Below are 22,362 nucleotides of genomic sequence, written 5' to 3'. Positions count from 1 at the left end.
ATGATGATAATAATTAATACCATAAGTGTGCATGTTTATACTAATTAATTATTTTATTTTATGGAAATTGACCATCTTCTAGTCTTCTATAAATATTTAAGAAAATTACCAAGCATCTTCTTTCTTTTAGTCTCCTTGAAATTGACCATCTTAATTAATTATTTTATTTTAAGGAAATTGACCATCTTAATTAATTATTTTATTTTAAGGAAATTGACCATGTTTTAGTTTTGTACAAATGTTTAGGAAAATTACCAAGCTTCTATATAATTTAATTTTAACCCAAACTATATAATATTTGCATTGAGATCCCTTAATCGGGTCCATCACACGGTGCTAGTGATTTAAAACTATATAGTATAATTAATTTGTATAACTTTCTTTAATTACATTGAAGTCCCTTGGTTTCTAGATTTAATATTTAGTACTAGTTAATTTGTATAACTTTTTTTAATTACATTGAAGTCCCTTGATTTCTGGATTTAATATATAGTATTGATTATGAAATCTAACTTGAATTATTTATAACCTACTTATATTATATTTTGTATGTTAAATAATTAACATCTCTATACATCTAATAAACTATAAAGGTTTAATAAAATTGCATAGAATTTAAATTTAATATATAAATTTATGATGATAATAATTAATACCATAAGTTTACATGTTTATACTAATTAATTATTTTATTTTAAGAAAATTGACCATCTTTTAGTTTTCTATAAATATTTAGGAAAATTACCAAACATCTCCTTTCTTTTAGTCTCCCTGAAATTGTCCATCTTAATTAATTATTTTATTTTAAAGAAATTGACCATGTTTTAGTCTTTTACAAATGTTTAGGAAAATTACCAAGCTTCTATATAATTTAATTTTAACCCAAACTATATAATATTTGCATTGAGATCCCTTAATCGGGTCCATCATACGGTGCTAGTGATTTAAAACTATATAGTATAATTAATTTGTATAACTTTATTTAATTACATTGAAGTCCCTTGGTTTCTGGATTTAATATATAGTATTGATATCATATACAGTATCACTTTTTAAAACTTAAATCTCATGGAAAAAATAACACGTCTAACTATTGAATCGCAGTATCCTTTCCTCATTTGAGATCACTAAATTAAAGATTTAATAAGGGGGTTTCGGAAAAGATTATGGTAACCAAAACTAATATTAAATATTTCATAAAAAAACTGAGGCTGTTGATAGACTTCTATATTGAAGGTAAGAAGCAAACGAGGGTTAATAATCCTGTATTGTGACAAAAACTAAGGGGCTCTATAGTTACGAGTTATGACTAATGTAATTTATATGGACATTTTTCAGAATTTGTCAATTATTTATTTGAATAAGATAGTTGGATAAATTATTTTACGATTTTTTTATCATGTGCCCAATGAGCACATGGTAAGGATCCAATTTATACATCAGGTAACATTTTTGATATTTGTAAAATCCGTGCATACGGATATAAGTGGATAAAAATCAACTCACCCAAAGTTTAAAAGCATGTGAGACAATGAAATTAAGACAGGAGTACTAATTTTTACGCAAACTTCCACACAACTTAGATTTTTAGAAAAAGAAATAATACGACATTTGCATCAAAATACATGATACCAGTACAACACGATTTGTTATCTTATTTCTGAAACCGTGAAAGTAGTAAATTAACCCCTTAACTTAGTCCTTAAGTTTAAATCGGGGTGATTAGGCTCCTTAACTTTTGCAAAAAGTGAAATTAAGCCCCCATATCAAAATCTCATGAGAAATTCATTTTCTCATTCCGTAAAAACCGAAATTAGTTATGTTTTATTTAAAAAAAAGATCGGATTTTTTAAATGTAAATAAAATTATATTTTTGAATTCTAAAAGAAATGAAATATTTTATTGTATTTTATATTATTTTGAAAAAAAACGTTTTTTTTTATTAAATCATTTCTTTGTTACCTAAGAAAACTTTATACAATTAAAATCAGGCACATATATTTTTAGAGTATTCAGCTTCTTTCAAAAAAAAATATATATGGTATATTTTTTAAAGATATATTTTTTTAAAGAATTGTTAAATATTTTGGAAATATATTTAGTTCATTTATAAAATTTAATTTTTTTTATAAAATAATTTAAAATCTTCTCTAATTGATGTTAATTCATTTTAGATTATGATTTCATTTGTTAATTTTTTTTTAAATTTAATTGTATATTTTATATAAAGTATAATCAATTTCGCTTTTAATATATGATATATTGAATTTCTCATGAGATTTTAGGTAAGGGGATTAATTTCACCTTTTATATAACTTATGAGGCTTGATCACTACAATCTAAACTTAATGGGTTTAATTTCATAATTAGGCAAAGTAATGGGGCTAAATATACAACTAACACGGTTATGCTTGAATCATAATATACATGTACGAAGATAATATTATGCATGTATGATTATATCAAATTAAGGAGTTATAATAATTAATTTAGGGTTGTGCAAGGTTATGGAAAAGAGTGGCTAGGATAGAATAAGGGAAGGGGACCTAGATTCATGTGGTGGCTGACATGCATGTAATTGAGGGAGCAATGGTTGTTGGGTACGTAGGAAGGCGATAAAGGGGCGGGAGGGTGGCTAGAGACGGGTCTAGATGGGTGCGTAAGCGGGTCTAAGAGGATATCTGTGGCAGTTCTGGGACGTTGAAGTCTGTCTGGTTTGGCTTCATCTAGCAGCCGGCAGGGGGTGGTGATCGTTGGTGCGTATTTTTGTAGGTAGCATAATAATTAGAGATGGCAATGGATCGGGTTGGATCAGTTTTTGCGAGATCCAAACCCGATCCACTTATTGGATCACTGATACATTTCCAAATATCTCAAAATCTATACCCGATTCATTATACTTTTTCCAACTCCATATCCGCTCCAAATCTATATCGAATCCACCTATAATAAAAAATATGATCTGAAACTTGATTTGACTATATAAAAAAATCATCTTATGTAACAAAATCGAAATTTCAAGGTCAGTGTAAAGCCTAAATTTTCAAAATCATTTGAATGAATCGGGTTTGGTTACGAGAAAGGTTAAGGTCCACGCATGGGGTGGGCCTGGGATAATGGAGGCAAGAGGAGGAAAGTAGTTGGAGGACGTGGGATATGGATTCTAAGGTGGTGATTAGTTGTTGGGGACTGCTGAGATAAGGGGTTGAAAGGGATCTCGTGGTCTGAGATGTTGGGTGCGGCCACCACTGCGGTGGAGGGTGTGCTGGTGGGTCTCGAGGTGGTCGGTCAGTGATGGTGAACGCTACTTCCAAACGTCCAAACGATGGTGGGTGGGAGAAAAAAATGAGAGAGAAGGTAGAGAATTGATAAAAATCGTACAACAATGAGTAAAATTAAATGTATATTGCGTAGATAAACAGGTTAAGAAATCCACAATAATTTTATATCCACTCCCCATATTTCAGCTCTCATAAGTTAAAAAATCCAGAAAAAAAAACCAAAATATTTCAAATAAAATTAAGCAAAATAAACTTTTCAAAAGTGTATCAATAGACAATATGCAATTTTCTAAAATTTAGTAATTTACTAAATCCAATAAAATACGTAAGTTTTTAATTTTAATAACACTTTTCGTTACCACCCGTGCAGTACACGGGTTCAAAAACTTGTTAATTATACTTCAAATTCCCTATTGATATTCTTAAGACGGTCTCTCTAATGACATACAGTACTAATGATAGTGTTACTCTCTCCGTCCCGGTCATTTGACCGAGGGAGTAAATGGAAGTAAGAAACCGATCAAAACAAAACAAGAGCATTGTACAACTATAACAGATTTAGCCGAGCTTATTTGTTCAAACTAAAAGTGAGGCACAAACCAAAAAGGGGTACAAAAACCGGAATGTATATCGCGGCCTCTGTAAAACTGGTAAATCTTTCCGTCTTCCAAGTTATAAAACCCCATGTCATGCCCTCCTAAGTTTCGTGGCAAGTCCCAAAGTTCATCACAATCATCAGTAAAGTAAACGCAATTGGATTTACAGTTCCGACAATCTGACGCTCTTACTGATATACTCTGGTTATCGCCAACAAACAGGGCAACATCGCCTAAATCCTTTACGGGATCCCACTTTTTCGTCTTAAAATTAATCCCAAATACCTCAAAACTGACAGTTTTGTAAACTTCGTCTTCACTAACTTCACCATTAGGAACCCAACAAGTGTTCTTGTGTCGAAGAACCATTAACAAACTACCAAACGACTCAACTAAATACATTTCCAATAAATGCAATCCGCTAAGACGAGCCTTAAAAGCCCCTGGAGACGGAGATGGAAAGAATTCTTTTGCCTGAACAAACTGTTCGAAATTTGTGCTTTTACTTAAATCTGATAAGTCGACATATCCAACCGATGCATCCTCATATAGAATTAATACCAATCGATCTCTACACACAACATCTGCAGTACGACGACTACGAGTCAATGGCCATGGAGGAATAACCGTAGACCATGTAAGATCGCCCGGCCTTGAAAAAGCCAATAACTTTCTCCAATCAGTATGCATTGCGAAAACTATCAAACCGTCTCCATCGTTTCCATCATTTCCATTCTTTACATTATCTTTTACTACTATCACCTTTCTAATAGAAATATTTTGATAACTGGTAGCAAGTTCATCTTCATCATCGAGTGGTGTTTTTTCAAACCAGTGGAATGGTTGAGGCGGGAGATTAATTCTACCATTTGTAAACGGGTTGTTTACGAAAAACGGTCTAGCAATCCATCCATATGCCGAACCCCAACATCTAAATCCCCGAGTATGGGGAAGATTTAATTGAAAACACTTAGGGGGCGTTTGGTTAGAGAAAGGGAATGGGAAAGGAAATAAGAAAGGGTAAGAGGGGGAAAGGTAAGGGATTACCTAAAACTTAACTAGTTGTTTGTTTACATCAACAAAATGAATTATGGTGGGTTGTGGTTTATTTTGGTGTGCGGGTAGTGGGTTAGGTGAGATGGTTGTGGAGGTGGTGATGGTGGTGGTGGTGGCAGTAGGTTGGCTGTGGTGGTGGTGATGGTGGTGGTGTCGTCATGGTGGTTGTGGCGGTGGTTGTTTATGTGGGGTGGCTGTAGTGGTGGCGATGGCGTCGTGGTGGTAGTGATGGTGGCAGTAGGTTAGTTGTGGTGGTGGTGATAACGGGGTGGTTGTGGTGGTGAAGATGGCGTCATGGTGGTGGCGGTGGCTGTGGTGGTGGTGGTAATGGTGATGGTGGTGGTGGCGTCATGGTGGTTGTGGCGGTTGTGGTTTATGTGGGGTGGCTGTGGTGGTGGTTTTGAAGATGGTGGTGGTGGTGATGGCGTTTTGATGGTGACTTGTGTGGTGGGAGTCGCAAGTGTGGTGGTAGGTAAATAAGGTGGTTGAAGGGTAACATGGGTAATGAAATCTGATACCTTGGGGGGTGGGGGGTAAGGAATTAGATGGATTGAGGGGTAAGGTAGGGAGTTTCATTCTCTTTGTTTGTGTCAAACAAACACCAACAAAGGAAATCAATAACTTTGTTTCCCTTTCCCTTTCTTACAGACCTCCAACCAAACGCCCCCTTAGGGTTTTTAGGGTTATTTAATAAGAATACTCCATACTATGAGGGATCTTCTCAAATTACTCCAAACTTCATTTAATCTCAAAATAAACTGAACTATTAATACTGCCTTCTTATAATAAACTTGGTTATTTTGTGACTTGTTATTTCAGGTAAAAGTGACGTGTCAAGCTTTTATTAAAAATAAAAAATAAAAAAAAAAACTGAACAATAATAACACAAATTCTCATTGAAGACATGACATACCCGTCACAAGTTTGTGACGGATACCATTTTACCTCACAATGTACCCACTTTTTCTCTCTCTGCAACACTATTCATGTGGTCCCCTTTCTCCACTAACCCATTTTGTTACCATTTTATCTCACAAAATATCCGCCACAAATGGTAACCCGTCACAAGGGAGACCAATTGCAATAATAATTCTATTATCCACTCCAACTAAATTATCTATTCTCATCCACTAAACCACAAATCGAGTACCATCATCTTCTTCAGCCATCATTCTCCCTCACGTCCGCACCACCTCAACCACCAAATTAATGGGCCACCATGGCAATATTCGACCCAGACCACTAGCAACAACTTTCCACTTCCAAAATCCGCGACCCTCCATGTTGGGTTTGTGCCTTGATTCTGTTAACCGCCGCTTCGTATAACTATGCGGGTATCCGTATCTGTTATTGGGCTAGGTCTGTCTTGGGCCTTTATTAGGTCATTCTGTATTAGGTTTAGAGAGTATTATATAAACTCTCTAATCCTCTACCTAGCAGTTATGCTTATCATACCGTCTCGAATCAGTAATCAAAACTCCTCACATATCAATAAAACTCTCTCCCTTCTGCCCTGTGGACGTAGCTAACACACCGTTAGTGAACCACGTAAATCTGTGCGTTTGTCTTTTATTGTTCTTTATTTGTTCTTTCTTGCTTCTGTTATAACACTCCATTCAACCCATCGGCAGCCATCCAACACACACGGCCACACCATCTACGCAACCACCTCTCCATCTGTTACTTAGCTCCCAAACCCAAAACCGCCATAAATAACATCAGATCTAGGCGCAACAAATGATAGGGAACAAGGTTACGATCACTATCAACGTCGGCGAAAAGGGTTTTGGTAATGGTCACCCTCGTCAAGCTCCTTAGGTGGTGGTGATAGACGGCGGTCGCGCCTGGTTGGGGATCAAAGCGGCGACGGTCACCGCCAGATGTAAGGTCAAACTGGTGTTAGGACTGCCGATCGACGGAAAAAGAAGAGTTTGGTGATGGACGGTGGTGATCGATTTCTGGTAGGGTGATCAATTTCCGGTGGGCTGGGTTTGTATGGGGTTGTATATTAATAGTCTAATGATTAATGATAAAAATTAGTGTTATTGTTATGAAGGAAAATAAAATTAAAATGGAAATGACTGATTAATCAGGTAGTCGGTCACCTGAGTATATTTTGAGAAGAGGGTAGCTAAAGTTAGGTTTATTTTGAGTTAAAATGTAGTTCGTATTATTATGAGAAGACCGTCTATAGTATGGGGTTGTATATTAATAGTCTAATGATTAATGATAAAAATTACTTATTGCTGTTGAGACTATATACTTTGTGATAGTCTGCTAGGAGAAGATATGGCATTGATGGCTTCCAAATGCGTTTAACCAAGAAAGAAGCGCGATTCCATGAACGACAAACAACTGAAAAATAAACAAAATCTTCGATTGCAGCTAATTTCAGAACAATCTCACCTAGAAGATCACAGTTCAGCTGAGACCAATTTCTCATTTTGTAAGCTAACCTTGAATAATCTGCAACAAATAACCAAATTAATAAGAACACTTAAAACTTGACATTAACAACTTACTCCCTCCGTCCCGGTCATTTGTTGCCCTTTGGTTTTGGCACAAAGACTAAGGAAAGGAGGAGGGACCAATTACTAAATGACAAGTGGAATAAATTGAGTGTGAATGATCACATTACTCATCAAATTCATTCTTAAAATAGAAAGGATAACAAATGACTGAGAAACCCTAAAATGGAAAAGGACAACAAATGACCGGGACGGAGGGAGTATTAATTTTAATCAAAGACAACAAAAATTTAATAAACCGAACTAATGGTATAGGGCCTAAACTAGAGCTGGCAAGTCTGGCCCGACCCGACAGGACTCGAAAATATTGCGACCCGAAACCGACCTGGCCCGACTCGATGACGACCCGTGACACGAACCCACCCAGACCCGACCCGATACTGACCCAACAATTGTTAAGCTTAATTTTGATCAAAATGAAGGTGATTTTGTGTTTAGATTGATACGTTTGACTTAATAATAGAGTAATTATATCAAATAATAGGTTAAAAACTAAATTTAATGGACAAAAGTTGTAGTAATGCGATTAAGTAAACGGACCCGATAATGACCCGGCGCAAACCCGACCCGATACATCGTTTGACCCGAGACGACCCGACCCATTAGCAAACCCGGCCCGACCCGACCCGAAAGGGTATGCTGATCGGATATGACCCGAACCTGATATGACCCGACCCAATTTGACCCGACCCAAATTGATCCGACTGACCGGATTGCCACCTCTAGGATAAACTAAAGTTTAAACTAGTTGAACTTGTGACCCTTCACCTCACTACCTCCGACTTGACCAGTACGCTAAAACATCTACAATAAATTAGATGTGTATCTAAGAACTTTATTTTAAAGCTTTTAATGCTTAAAGACGGGTATGATCATCTCAAGAAAATCAATCGCAAACAAATTGATTATGAAAAATAGATAAAAAAAATTACTCCCTACTAACCTTGATAGGGTAGATGTAGTTGTTCTAGACCACCATGATCAGTTTAATCATTGATTCGGGTAAAGTCCTACACCTTATTGGATTCAAACCCTAATAAGAAAGGGTTTAATTTTATATAAGGCGGTTTTATACCTAAACAGATCCAAACACAAGCTCAATTAGAGGTAAAAGTGGTTACCGAAAGATCCCGTTTTACAATAAGTTCGTGTAAAACCGCCTTAAACTAAGTATTCACAACAAACTGCAACAGCCAACAGCCAAGTGACAATATCTCTATAAATAACCAAAGTACCTAGTTCTATAATTTAGGCATGATAAAATATGAGCATGTATACGGGTAATCCGGATAATCGGTGGGCCTAAATTTTTTTCAAAAGGAAACAATATATGAAATATTGTCATAATATTACCCACATGGCCACATTGATTAATATTCTACCAATGTTGACTGGCGCGAGTAGTAAGGTTCACATCTCTTAAACAAGTGCGCGGTCAGAGGTTCGACTTGATCAACACCAACAAAAAAATTTGATTAATCTTCTGATTTTAATCCCAACTTTTGATATTTCCAAAAGGAAAATGAAATAGTAACACCCAAGATATTTCAGTAAATTAGTAGCATTTTTTAGTTCATTTTAAAAAAATTGAAATTTGAATAAATAAAGTGTAGTTTAGTAAAAAAAAAAAAAAAAAAATACAAGTATCAACACCATACTTCTTCTAAATTAATTGAAATCTTGACCAAAAATAAATAAATTAATTGAAAGCTTCCAGAATGGATTCAGAGTTTCAGGAATTCGTTGATCAAGATTATTATAATCTGTTCATTCCTTTATTAGATTAATCCACTATTCTTTTCTATCATAGGATGATAGTCTATTATTCATCTTCATCATTGTGCATATTTAAGTAGTACCGATTTTGCTAAAAGGGAGTTCCCGATTTTCGTTCGAAACTCGTTTATCGCCTACCAGCACACTCAAATGTCCTCTGTTGCTACTCAAAATTTGTGTGGCTACTTATCTGACCCAAGGAACCGTCCGTATGATTTACATACATTTTTGTTCCGATGCCCTGAAATTCCAAAAAGCGAGTATTACACACTCAAATTTGAGCTGTTTGGGAGATCGTACTAGGCTATGTTTCATTTTCTCCTAGTTTTTCTACCTCACGTATTAGGTTGCTTCATAAGTTGACGTATTTAATTTCATCCCTAAAGGGCAATCACCAGGCGCCTTATCCTTGATCTCTTGTTGACGCTTTTTTGTTTTCATCTACACGAGAAGTTTACATTTTTACCAAAAGACAAAAAAAATCGAAACAAATAACGTATACATAAATACTTGTTGAAGACAACTTTATACAAGTATACCGCAACACTTTTTTTTCTTTTTTTATAAGTACTCGTACATTAATACGGGTCATGATTTTGTATGAAAGGCGGCTTTGTAGACTAATTATAAAGTAGTATATGCTGGACTTATATATAAAAAAAATAAACATAGTGAGAATATTGTAGAATGAAAACATACATTATGAGTTATGACTGGTGAATGTTTCTGAAATCTAAAAGTGAGGCATAAGCCAAAAGGGGGTACAAAAGTTAGAATGCACATCGTCGCCACTGTAAAACTGGTGAATTTTTCCATCTTCCAAGTCGAAAAACCCCATGTCATGCCCTCCTAACTTTGGTGGCAAATCCCAGAATTCATCACAATCATCAGTGAAGTAAATGCAATTAGATTTACAGTTTCGACAATCTGATGCTCGTACTGATATACTCTGGTTATCGCCTACAAACAATGCAACATCGCCCAATTCCGTGACTTGTTCCCACCTTTTAGCCTCTGTATCAAATGCAAATACCTCAAAACGATCCGTTTTGTAAATCTCATCTTCGCCGACTTGACTATCTGGATCCCAAACATCTCGCTTACGTCGAAGAACGATGAGCAACTTACCCAAGGACTCCACGAAATACATTTCCTGTAAATGCTTATTGAGGCGATTCTTAAACACCTCAGAAGACGGCAAGAATTGCTTAGCCTTCACAGAATGTTCTAATTTTGTGCTTTTACTTAAATCGGATAAATCGAGACACCCAACCGATGCATCCTCGTATAGAATTAATATTGAACCATCTTTACACACTACATCTGCAGTACGCTGACTAAACGGCAAAATAGCTGGCGTTCCCTCCACGGGCCAAGGGGGAACGATTGGAGTCCATGTAACATCGCCCGGCCTTGCAAACGATAAAAATCTCTTCCAATTACTATGCATTGCCAAAACTATCAAATCATTACCATCTTTTACTACTATCGCCTTTCTAATAGAAACCATTCGTGCAAGAATAGCATCTTCTTCCTCATTATCGAGAGGTGGGTCTTGGTTCGGAAGGGTAGGTTGAGGTGGGAGACCAAGTCTAGCCTTGGTAAACGGGTTGTATATATAAATTTGTCGACTGAGGTCGATAGTGACAACCCATCCGCAATTTGAACCCCAACATCTAGCACCGAAAGTGTGGGGAACACTTAATTGGTAGAATTGATCATTGTCGAGACTGAGGATTTTTCTGAGAAAACCCGGGTTTTCAGTGTGGTTCTCTGCTAGGAGAAGACATGGCATTGACGGCTTCCACTTGGGTTTAACCAAGGAAGAAGCACGATTCCATGAACGACAAACAACCGAGAAATAAACAAAGTCTTCGATTGCATCTAGTTTTAGAACAATCTCACCTAGAAGATCATAGTCTAATTCTGACCAATTTCCCATTTGTAAGATTGAATAATCTGCAATAAATAATCAAAATTAAATTAAATTAAATTAAATGAATTATCATCTTATCATAAACAAACTTGACATTTACATCCATATATAAAGTATAAACGAAAATCTGTCTCTTTATTTCACTAATTAATATTCTACCTACTTTCTTATTCATGGAAATTGTTTGACGTGTGTATATGAAATTTCTAAATTCCCCCTAATTATAAAAACAGAGTTGTTAGTCTTCGTTAGGACGGTGTTAAACTTACAACATAGTCATAATAACCAGCATTAAGTGAACAATATAGCAAGGGAAGAAGGCCGTTTTAAGCTTACGATTGAGATTTTGTGAAATTATTTAACAAAAAATACTAACTTTATTCAATGGAGTTCTTCTTAAAGAGGGGCAGGTAAATCAATGACTAAGGCTTTGGGAAATTCAGTCAGAACTCAGACTGAGTAGTTGAGTTCAGTTTGGAATTTTAACAGTTGTGTCATGTCTACTTTGCGAATTTATATATCTACGGAATATTATTTATTTTGGTAAAATTTAAATCCTACTCCTTATTGGATTCGGACTCATTCGACACCTAATCTCGGTCTGTGACCAGTTGAAAACTTGTCCCGTTTCAATTGTTTATTTACTAGTTGGAAAGCCCGTATGATATACGGAGCTCACAGTAGGATTATATGTAAAAACATATATACTAATAAAGTTGATAAAAAAAAGTTAACTATGTTGAATCATTGATGGAAAAAAAAAAGTCGTGGTTGGTTTAGTTGATCACCAATGAATTATTAGTGTTTTTAGCTTAAAAACTTTGTCATTCAATAGTATAATATCAAGTGACATAGTTATAATATGTTAATTTTTTCATTGTTACAAGTACAACTGGTTTTTAATTAAAAAAAAAAGAGTTTTTTTTTGTCAAAAACTACCTAATATCAAGCGACATAATTGAATACTTTTTTTATTTAGGGCTAAAATCGAATATGGTGACTCATTAAGCGACCCTAGACACGTACGTAGTAGAAAAATTATGAGGAAAAAAAACATGACACGGTATGATCTTCCAAACGGCTCAAATTTAAGTGTATAATACACGGTTTCGGGCTTCCGAGGGTCTCGGAAGAAAAATGTTCGTAAATCATACAGACGGTTCGTTGTGTCAGATAAAGCAGCCACAAATTTTGAGCAGCAACAGAGGACATTTGAGGGTGCCGGTACGCAATAAACTAATCTCAGACGAAAAACAAGTAGTCCTTAAAAATAGATGAGTACTTGTTATTTAGGGCTGAAATCGAATACGGTAACTCTTGAAGCGACCTCGTAAAGTGATAGAAAAACTGTTAGAAAATGAATCATGACCCGTTACGACCTTCCAAATGACTCAAATTTAAGTATATATAATACACGGTTTTCGGAATTTCAGGGTCTCGGAACGAAAATCTTTGTAAATCATACCGACGGTTCCTTGGACTAGATAAAATAGCCACACAAATTTTGAGCAACAACAGAGGATATTTGAGTGCGTCGGTACGTGATAAACAAGTCTCTGACAAAAATCGAGAACTCTTTATAAATAGATAAATAATTGTTATTTTTGGTTGAAATCAAATACGGTAACTCATGAAGCGACCTCGGACACATGGTAGAAATATGGGATTAAAATAAACATGACCTAATATGATCTCCCAAGCGGCTCAAATTTAAGTGTAATACACGATTTTCGGGATTTCAAGGGCCCGAAACAAAAATGTTCGTAAATCATACAGGTTCCTCAAGTCAAATAAAGTAGCCACACGACTTTTGAGAAGCACTTGATTACATTTGAGAGTACCGGTACGCGTTGAATGATTATCGGACGAAAATCGGGTACTCCTTAAAAATAGATGAATACTTGTTATTTAAGGCTGAAATCGAATACGTTAACTCATGAAGCGACTCCAAACACGTGGTAGAAAAATGGGAGAAAAAGAAACTTGACCCAGTACGACCTCTCAAACGGTTCAAATTTAAGTGTATAATAGACGGTTTTCAAAATTTCAGGGTCGTGGAACAAAAATATTCGTAAATCATACGAACGATTACTTGGGTCAAATAAAGGAGACTCACAAATTTTGAGAAACAATTAAACCTGGCAAAAGCAAACCGACCAGATTGACCTAACTCGAAAAGGCTGACCTGAGACCCGAACTACATCTCCCGAATATGATTGGAAAGCCGAATTTCCTGACCCGACCCGAACATGACTCGAGCTTTCTTGACCTTTAACTAGCCCGACCCGAAAATGACCCGATCTAAAACCACCCAACTCGAAAATATCCCGATGAAACATAACTCTTATTGAACTGAAAGGACTTGAAATGACGTTTTCTCTCTTATTCATTGACCTGAAAATGACCCGACACGAAATAACCCGACCCGTTTGACCGGAGGGAGACACAACCAACAAACCTGAAACCCCAAATACCCGACACGAGTTAATCCGGAATTAGTGAAAGACCCAGAATGACACGACCAGAATTGGCCCGGCCAAAACTCGACCCGTTTAACCCATTTGCCAGGTCTAGAAGCAATAGAAGACAATTGAGTTAAGGGGTGCTTAATTGGAAAATAAATCATGCGAAATACAAAACTGAAATTAATTTGGAAATATAAGTTGGGATTAAAATCAGATCATTCATCAATGTAGGTACTATTATGACAATATTTCATATATTATTTCCTTATGAAAAATTCTTAGCTTCACCGGATGTTCGGAAAATCCGTACACGGTATACATACCCTAACTTATTGTTAGAATATAAAATCGATCTTAAATTACAACCATCAGCTTAACCTTTTGATTGAGATGGTTTTTTGACACTTTTATTAGGGTTTGAATCCAATATCGTGACTTAAGTCCATAAGGTTTACACAAATTCTCATTTAAGATAGGATTGAGATTTACTACTCTTCTTCATCTTGTTATCGAACAACTGCATGCATCTACTGATCTACCTATTAAGGTTAGTACGGAGTATTTTTTTTTATCAATTAGTCAAAATCAATTTGTTTGCGATTGGTTTCTAAAGATCAGCATATCCGTCTTCATCTTAAAACGCGAAAATACTCTATTTACACAAATGAATCAAGATTTTAAAATTGGTAGTTCCTACACATTCTACTTGTGTCTCGTCTATTTGTTTGAGTCATTTATACGGATATATATCTGTCTTAAACAACAATTCATGATTTGCACAAGATTTATTTCAATGTACTTTATGTATTTGTTGCAGATAATTCAAGCTTAGCTTACAAATGAGAAATTGGTCTGAGTTGAACCATGATCTTCTAGGTGAGATTGTTTTAAAATTAGCTGCAATCGAAGATTTTGTTTATTTTTCGGTTGTTTGTCGTTCATGGAATCGCGCTTCTTCGTTGGTTAAATGCACATGGAAGCCAACAATGCCATATCTTCTCCTAGCAAAGAATGAGTTCCAAAACCCGAAATTTCTTAGGAAAGTATATAGTCTGAGCAGTGATAGATGTTATAAATTAAGTCTTCCCCACACCTTTCGGTTTAGATGTTGGGGTTCGGCTTTTGGATGGATAGTTATCCAAGCTGGACCAAGTTGCATAACCAACCCGTTTACAAACGCTAGAATTCGGCTTCCATTTGTACCAACCATGTGGTGCGAAGTTACACCACTCGATAATGAAGATGAACTTGCTACATTTTATCGACAAGTTACTACTAGAAAGTTAGTAGTTATACAAGATGTCGAGAGTGGAAACGATGGTGGTAACGATGGTGGTAACGGTTTGATAGTTTTCGCAATGCATACTAATTGGAAGAGATCATTGGCTTTTGCAAGACCAGGTGATCTTACATGGACTTCAGTAGTTGCTCCACGACAGCCCTTTACTTTTCGCGCTGCAGATGTTGTGCGTAGAGATCGATTGGTACTAATTCTATACGAGGATTCATCGGTTGGGTATGTCGAGTTATCAGATTTAAGTAAAAGCATAAACTTAGAACAATCTTCTGTTCAGGCGAAGGAATTCGTTCCATCTCCGTCTCCAGGGGATTTTAAGCCTCGTCTAAGCGGTATGCATTTATTGGAAATGTATTTAGTTGACTCGTTTGGTAGTTTGTTAATGGTTCTTCGACACAAGAGCACTAAATGGGATCCTAATGGTGAAGTTAGTGAAGACGAAGTTTACAAAACTGTCCGTTTTGAGGTATTTGGGATCGATTTTAAGACAAAAAAGTGGGATCGGTTAAAGGATTTAGGGGATGTTGCCCTGTTTGTAGGGGATAACCAGAGTATGTCAGTAAGAGCATCAGATTGTCGAAACTGTAAATCGAATTGCATTTACTTTACTGATGATTGTGATGAACTTTGGGACTTGCCAGGATATGCAGGCGGGCATGACATGGGGTTTTACGACTTGGAAGACGGAAAGATTTACCAGTTTTACAAAGGCGGAAATGTGCATTCCACTCATTGTACTCCCTTCTGGTTTGTCCCTCACTTTTAGTACAGAGAAACATTCCGGGATAACAGTTGGGAGCAAGGGCGGCATTGCGACCTTTGCTGGATGCCTGCGAAAGTGGACGTGGTTGTCGGTTCTCAATTCCGCCTCATTCAACGATTTCCAATGGAGACGTTCGATTGTGTCGATTTACCGTTTACAAAATCACAAAGTTTATTTATCATTGCATCTTATGGGTATAAACTTTTAATATAAGACAGTCTTTTTGTAGAAGTCTTAAAATTATCTAGAAAATTAACTTATATTTATAGCTCATTAGTAACTATAGTTTATCGATTATTCTAACGTGTGTATCAATTATTCTACGTGTGTTTGGTTGAGTGATTTGGAAGGAAAAGAAATAAAGGGAGAGTAGAGGATTTAACATCACTTGTTTGGATAACAAATGAGGGTGAAGGGAAATGGAGGGGGAGAGATTTGGAGGGATCCAATTTCCCTCCTTCAAGCCTAATCAAAATCTCTTCACAATAGGTAAGAGGATAATTGACTATTTGAGGGAGTAGATATGCGATAAACGAGTCTTGGACGAAAATAAAAAACTCCTTAAAAATAGATAAATACTTAGCTTGTAATTTAGGACTGAAATCAAATAATGTAACTCAAGAAACGACCTCGGGCACTTGGTAGAAATAATGGGAGAAAAAGTAACATAAAATGGTACAACCTCTCGAATGTCTGAAATTAAAGTCTATAATACACGGTTTTAGAGATTCTAGTGTTCCGGAACAAAAATGTGTGTAAATCACGCGGACGGTTCCTTGGGTTAGTGTATTAGTAGTGTTGGTGCTATGGAGTTTAATAAGTAGTACTAAGGGTAGTGCGGTAGCATGAGTCGCATGTAAGGTTGACCTTGTCCGTGGAGTCGGTACTAGGGGTTGTAGAGACCTTTCCATTGGGATGCTGTTGGAACATAGAGAGGAGCGTTAGCAGTTCATAGACTATACATCTGAGGTAGTACCTCTTATTATTTATTTTCTGAGTTTTAATTTAAAGTTTTTGAGTTCTGCTTTAGTATAAAGTTTTTGAGCACATTTACTAAAATATTACACTAAAAAAATATAATATTGCTCAAAAACTATATTTATAAATGGTGATATGCTCAGAAAAAATGTGTATATGCTCAAAAACTACAAGGTCTGAGGTACTGCCTCAGATGTGTAATCCTTTTTCTCGAGCGTTTAGAGGTGCCTTGTGAGGAACGAGTATGAACGTTAGAAGAAGTTTGTTTTAAGGGATGAAGACTGTAATACTCCTAACCTTCTTAGCTTTGCACTCGGTCGAGTACAAGCGTACAACAATAAATCTATTATTATTATTATTATTATTATTATTATTATTATTATTATTATTATTATTATTATTATTATTATTATTATTATTATTATTTAACTTAGGCCCTGTTCTTTTGGACTTAATTTCAGTTCTAATAAGTTGATTCGATTCGATTCACTCCATTCGATTCGATTCGATTCGATTCACTCCATTGAGTTGATTCGATTCGATTCTTTCGAGATCGATTCGATTGATTGATTCGATTAGTTCATATTAGTTTATTTCAACATTACTATTATTATTCTTATTGATATCATTATTATTATTATTTTTTATAATGTATTTACTATTGTTATTATTATTATTATTATTATTATTATTATTATTTTTATTTTTATTTTTATTATTGTTATTATATTATTTTTATATTTATTACTCCCTCCTATTCTAGATAAACCTCCCTATTATTATTTTTTATTTTTTAGTTATTATTATTAATATATTATATTATTATTAATAATGTTATCATTTATATTACTAATATATTATTATTATTACTATATTTATTATTATATTACTATTTTATTTTTTATATATCTTATTAAATTATTATTATTAGATTATATTAATATATTATTATTATTATTATTATTAAAGAATAATATTATAATAATATTTTTTATTATTATTATTATTGGTATTATTTTTATTATAATATTTAGTATTATTATTATTAATATAATCTTTTTATTATTATTTTTGATTCCGATTGATTGATTGATTGATTGATTCCATTCGATTTGATTGATTGATTCACTCCATTGATTGATTCGATTGATTTAGTTGATTCGATTGATTGATTCAGACAATTTCAGTCCAAAAGAACAGGGCCTTACTCATGTTGTTCCACACAATAATTAACTTAGTTTGAAAGTTGAGATACCTATCACAAAAAAAAAAAAAAAAAAAAAAAAATCATATACTCGTAGATAATTATTAATCGGGACGGAGTGAGTATATTCTACTAGTTACAAACCCAAATAAGGTGTCCAAAATCCTGCAAGTAGTAGGTAAACTTAACTAAGGTGGGTAAACCGTCAAAGGTGTGAAGTAAAAAGGTCGATGAAAAACGACTGATTAATCTATTATACCTAAATTATTTTTTTTACGTTTAATTAAAATACCCTTAATACCGTCATGATTGATTTTTTAAACAAAAATTTTTGTACCATGTAGTTTTAAAAAATTATGTTGTTGCTCCATGGTACAATAATATTAACCAAAATACAAGAATATTTTATATTCCAAGTAAATACTCCGTCAAGGTTTATTTTTTAAACAAAAATTATTGTACCATGTAGTTTTAAAAAATTATGTATGTAATTCATTTGCGTTTTATGTTCTATCCCGTATATAAATGTAATTCCTTCTCGTAATATAAATGTAATTCCTTCTCGTAATAATGTAATTTTATTATTATTTAATTTTGTTTTAAAAATTATGTAATTCAATTTCATTTACTCCCATTTGTAATTCATTCTACTTATATGTTATTAATTTTATTTACACAGAATGTATAAAATTATTTCATAATATTAATTCATAGAATTTTTTCATAATATTATTTCATAGAATTTGTTGCAAGACGGAATTTATCGCATGTTTGAAAAGATGAAAATCTGAAGAAATAAATACATTGCATACTAACGGGTCCCACCATAACATGAATTTCCCAAAAAAAAAAGAAAAAAAGAAAAAAAAAGAGGCTGCATTAATGACGTGGCGCGCTGAGGATTGAGTATTGTCTTTTGTATTAATATAGATAAGATTATTATTATTATTATTATTATTATTATTATGAAGGGATGCGCGCAGCTTTCATTAAAATAAGAATAAAAGTTTACATGAAATTGGTGGGGAGCCGAGAAACAAGCTGGGCTCCCACACCCTTAGCAACAGCAAAGCTAAGTCTAGTAAAAATGTAAGCGGCCACCCGAGCCCCCGCATCCTGAGATACAGAGAATTTCTGGATCCGCTTGAGCAAGGCAACAGCATCCGACCCCAGCTCCCCAAGTGAAGAGAAGGAGAAAGGAAGGAAACCATAACCCGCTATTGCGCACAAATCCCCATACTTAGCACACTTTCATTTGAGCAAAGATCGCCGACAACCCGCCCAAGCACAAAATCGCCAACCCAGCCCGAGTCAAAGGTGAAGAAACTCGTCGGTCGACGCACACATCACGCCCCCTGTCCCAAGAATAAAGCAATAAATCCGCAGGACGAAGAGAGCCACCATGCCCATCAACCAAACCGATATCAACCTCCTTCCCCGCAGTAATACCAGATCTATAGCAGATGTCGAAGAGAGTGTCCCGGACAAGGTTATGCCGATGTTTAACGCCCACAGTACCAGTACAAGAAACAGCGTGGTCCCCAAAAACATCCCCAGCAAAAACCCGAGAGCAAGCAGGACATGGCCTAGATACCGAGAATAACGGAACACCCAGACGATACCCCAACACACTACGGTAAGTCCTCCCGTTCATAGTCTGCCCCAACCCTGAGATAGGAACCGCACGCAACCAATCAGAGGAGTGAGAACCCTGCTGAGACTGCCATAGAGCGATCTGGCGAGGTGTCAAAGAAAAAACAGACTCTGAGGCAGTAGCAACCGTCGTGAAATAAATATCTGCCAATTTCTTCATAAGTTTGGGGGCAGCAATTTCACTAGGGCGACCTAAAATATCGAACCGTAGTCGCAGTAAACACCGTGCGGCATCATCAAAAGCGGGGCCGGCAGCTACAACACGAGAAGGGCCGAGGAGCTTAGCTCGCAAAACCAAGAGATCGCAAGCGGGACGCAATAAAAGCATAGAACAAAACATCTCCGACCGCATAAACACCAAGGCCACCCAGATGAAAAGGGAATGTAGCAAGGCGCCACTGCCAATCCCCAAAACCCGGCCCTGACGCGGTGACAATACGTTCCAAGCTAGAACGCAGAGCGGCATCAAAAGGAAGATGGACAGACCCAAAAACACTAGGGGAGCAAGTACGAAGAGAGAAGTAGAGCTTAGATATACCAGTACAAGCTCGAAGAAGAAGCAACTCACACTGCGGGTCCTCAATCCTCGCAACCAAGTCCATCAGCTCAATGGTCTTAGTTACTCTCGTCGCCACAATCTCACTGCTAAAACCAGGACAAGTCTTGACAGTCCTCCCAAATCGTAACACCGTGCAATGGCCGAGAAATAGAAGTGGGGAAAACCCCAGGAAGCCGGCTCCGTGGATCCTCACAGCCAAAAGACCTCCGTCTTGGAGACATTTAGGTGTAAACCAAAACGAGGGCCATCCAACCTAATCAAGTCCAACACCTTCCCCACCTCCAAAGTATCTCCCACAATGGTGCCATCATCTAAGTACCATGCCTGCAAAGTGAGGTCAAAAGTGTCCCGGATCTTGCAAACCAAGGGATGCAAAACCAACGCGAAAAGCAAAGGCCCCAACGGATCACCCCGCCGAACACCCCGACAAGACCACAAGCAAGTGCTCCCCATAAAAAAGGCGGGCGGGCTGGAATAACAAAACTCCACCCAACGGGAGAGAGCCGGGCACCGAAGGCGGACCTCCTGAAGCATGGTCGAACGGTCAACAAGGTTGAACGATTCTCGAAATCAACCAAAGCAACATGGAAAGCCCCACTGTTCCCCCGAGCCTCAATGAGCCGGTTCAAGGCATGCAAGATAGCCTCTCCTCCACCGGACACACCCACCCCGAATTGAAGCCCATCAAAATAAGAAGATAAAGACGGGCCAACCATAGAAGCACCAACCTTAGAGACAAGCCGTCTCCGGACCGTCGCATCGACAAAGAATAGGACGAACTCCACCACCCGGTTTAACGAGAGGTGTGAGAGGAGCGCTGGCAATGTACTCACCTGGAGGAAGAGGGCACCGACCCTCAAGAAAAAGATTAACCACCCTAGTAATAGAAGTGATCAAATCATCGGAGATAGCCACAAAGCGGCGCCACTCAAACAAATCCATAAGGTGCGAGCCCGAAAACCATCCCTCCCACAAGAAGTACCACGAGGGAAGCTCCGAATCATATCCAAGACCACCGCGGAAGAGGCAACCAGAGGATGATGATCCCAGACAGAGGAGGCAATGAAGGAGGCGGGGCGACAGGATGCTTCTCACGCAGGGCCACAAGAGTGGCATCGGAGTAGGGGCGACCCAGGAGCAGGAAGAAAGCACCCGCACAAAGCAGCAGAGATAATGACCATCGATATCTTCCGCCGGCATTGGCGGAGGTTAAGGTCACTCAACTCGAGATCCTCATCCACAGAAAAAGAAGAAGGACCCTCATCAAAGCACTCTCAGAATAACCGCAACCCCCCCCCTGGTGTCCCCCAAGCAAGAATAGCCCGGCAATACTCTCCTCCCGATCGACGCCGAATAGCGATCGACACTCATGATTACTCCGAGGAGCGAAAGTCCCGAGCAAACAAAGAGGTAAAGCAAGCAAACGAACCCAGCGGGAGAGATCACTAGGGGCATCAAACACCGCATCCAAGGCCCCTTTCAAAGCCCGAGCAAACCCAAGACGGCACTTAGGAGGAATAGATTTTACAGTGCGAAGGCCCAAAGACAGCAAACGATCCAACGAAGATATAGACCACTGAACGAGCTCCACACTATCATCAGAAGAAACCGAAGTAGAAGGAGCCAAAGGTCTCGGAACACCATAAATATGGAAGGTGTAAATGCCATCAACACACTCCGGATGCTCTACAATATCACCCCGATTATGCCGACATCGAGCACCAAGAGTATGGGTCATAAAACACACCCCACACAACCAGAACCCCATCCGTCTCAAAGAACTCTCGGCATTGGAATAAACAGTCAAACTATCAGAAAGAGTCTGCCGCGTAAGGTCCAACGCCCATTATTATTATTATTATTATTATTATTATTATTATTATTATTATTATTATTATTATTATTATTATTATGATGAATGGATGCGCGCAGCTTTCATTAAATGAAAAACAAAAGTTTACATTATTATTATTATTATTATTATTATTATTATTATTATTATTATTATTATTTTTTTTTTTTTTTTTATTATTATTATTATTATTATTATTATTATTATTTCACTTACTCGTGTTGTTCGAGACAATAATTAACTTAGTTTGAAAGTTGAGATACCTATCACAAAAAAATAAAAAAAATCATATACTCATAGATAATTATTAATCGAGACGGGGTGAGTATATTCTACTAGTTAATGACCCAAATAAGGAGTCCAAATCCTGCAAGTAGTAGGTAAACTTAACTAAGGTGGGTAAACCCTCAAAGATGTG

The 22,362-nt window shown here is 36.6% G+C and overlaps 3 protein-coding genes across 3 annotated transcripts; 1 reads left to right on the top strand and 2 right to left on the bottom strand.

Moving 5' to 3' along the window:
- Positions 1–3,862: 3,862 nt before the first annotated feature.
- Positions 3,863–4,567, bottom strand: LOC141627712 (putative F-box protein At5g60060). The gene has a single exon (XM_074440939.1). It carries the CDS (start codon positions 4,565–4,567, stop codon positions 3,863–3,865), a length of 705 nt encoding a protein of 234 aa, XP_074297040.1.
- Positions 4,568–9,929: 5,362 nt separating this feature from the next.
- Positions 9,930–11,664, bottom strand: LOC141642073 (putative F-box protein At5g55150). The gene is made up of 2 exons (XM_074450757.1): positions 11,550–11,664; positions 9,930–11,196 (listed from the first exon to the last, which is right to left on the bottom strand). The coding sequence occupies exon 2, from the start codon at positions 11,177–11,179 to the stop codon at positions 9,971–9,973; it is 1,209 nt and encodes a 402-aa protein (XP_074306858.1). The 5' UTR covers positions 11,180–11,196; positions 11,550–11,664; the 3' UTR covers positions 9,930–9,970.
- Positions 11,665–14,029: 2,365 nt separating this feature from the next.
- On the top strand, positions 14,030–15,716 carry LOC141642072 (putative F-box protein At5g55150). The gene is made up of 2 exons (XM_074450756.1): positions 14,030–14,185; positions 14,456–15,716. Exon 2 carries the CDS (start codon positions 14,478–14,480, stop codon positions 15,699–15,701), a length of 1,224 nt encoding a protein of 407 aa, XP_074306857.1. The 5' UTR covers positions 14,030–14,185; positions 14,456–14,477; the 3' UTR covers positions 15,702–15,716.
- The last annotated feature ends 6,646 nt before the right edge of the window (positions 15,717–22,362 follow it).

This window comes from Silene latifolia, chromosome 2 (genome assembly GCF_048544455.1).
Source record: "Silene latifolia isolate original U9 population chromosome 2, ASM4854445v1, whole genome shotgun sequence".
Taxonomy (NCBI): Eukaryota; Viridiplantae; Streptophyta; class Magnoliopsida; order Caryophyllales; family Caryophyllaceae; genus Silene; species Silene latifolia.
The sequence above is the reverse complement of the archived record's forward strand: the minus strand, read 5'-3'. Positions and strand labels throughout refer to the sequence as shown.

What these genes read in the sequence shown, in the direction of transcription:
- LOC141627712 (XM_074440939.1), bottom strand. Translation starts at nt 4,567, where the DNA reads ATGCATACTGATTGGAGAAAGTTATTGGCTTTTTCAAGGCCGGGCGAT.
- LOC141642072 (XM_074450756.1), top strand. Translation starts at nt 14,478, where the DNA reads ATGAGAAATTGGTCTGAGTTGAACCATGATCTTCTAGGTGAGATTGTT.
- LOC141642073 (XM_074450757.1), bottom strand. Translation starts at nt 11,179, where the DNA reads ATGGGAAATTGGTCAGAATTAGACTATGATCTTCTAGGTGAGATTGTT.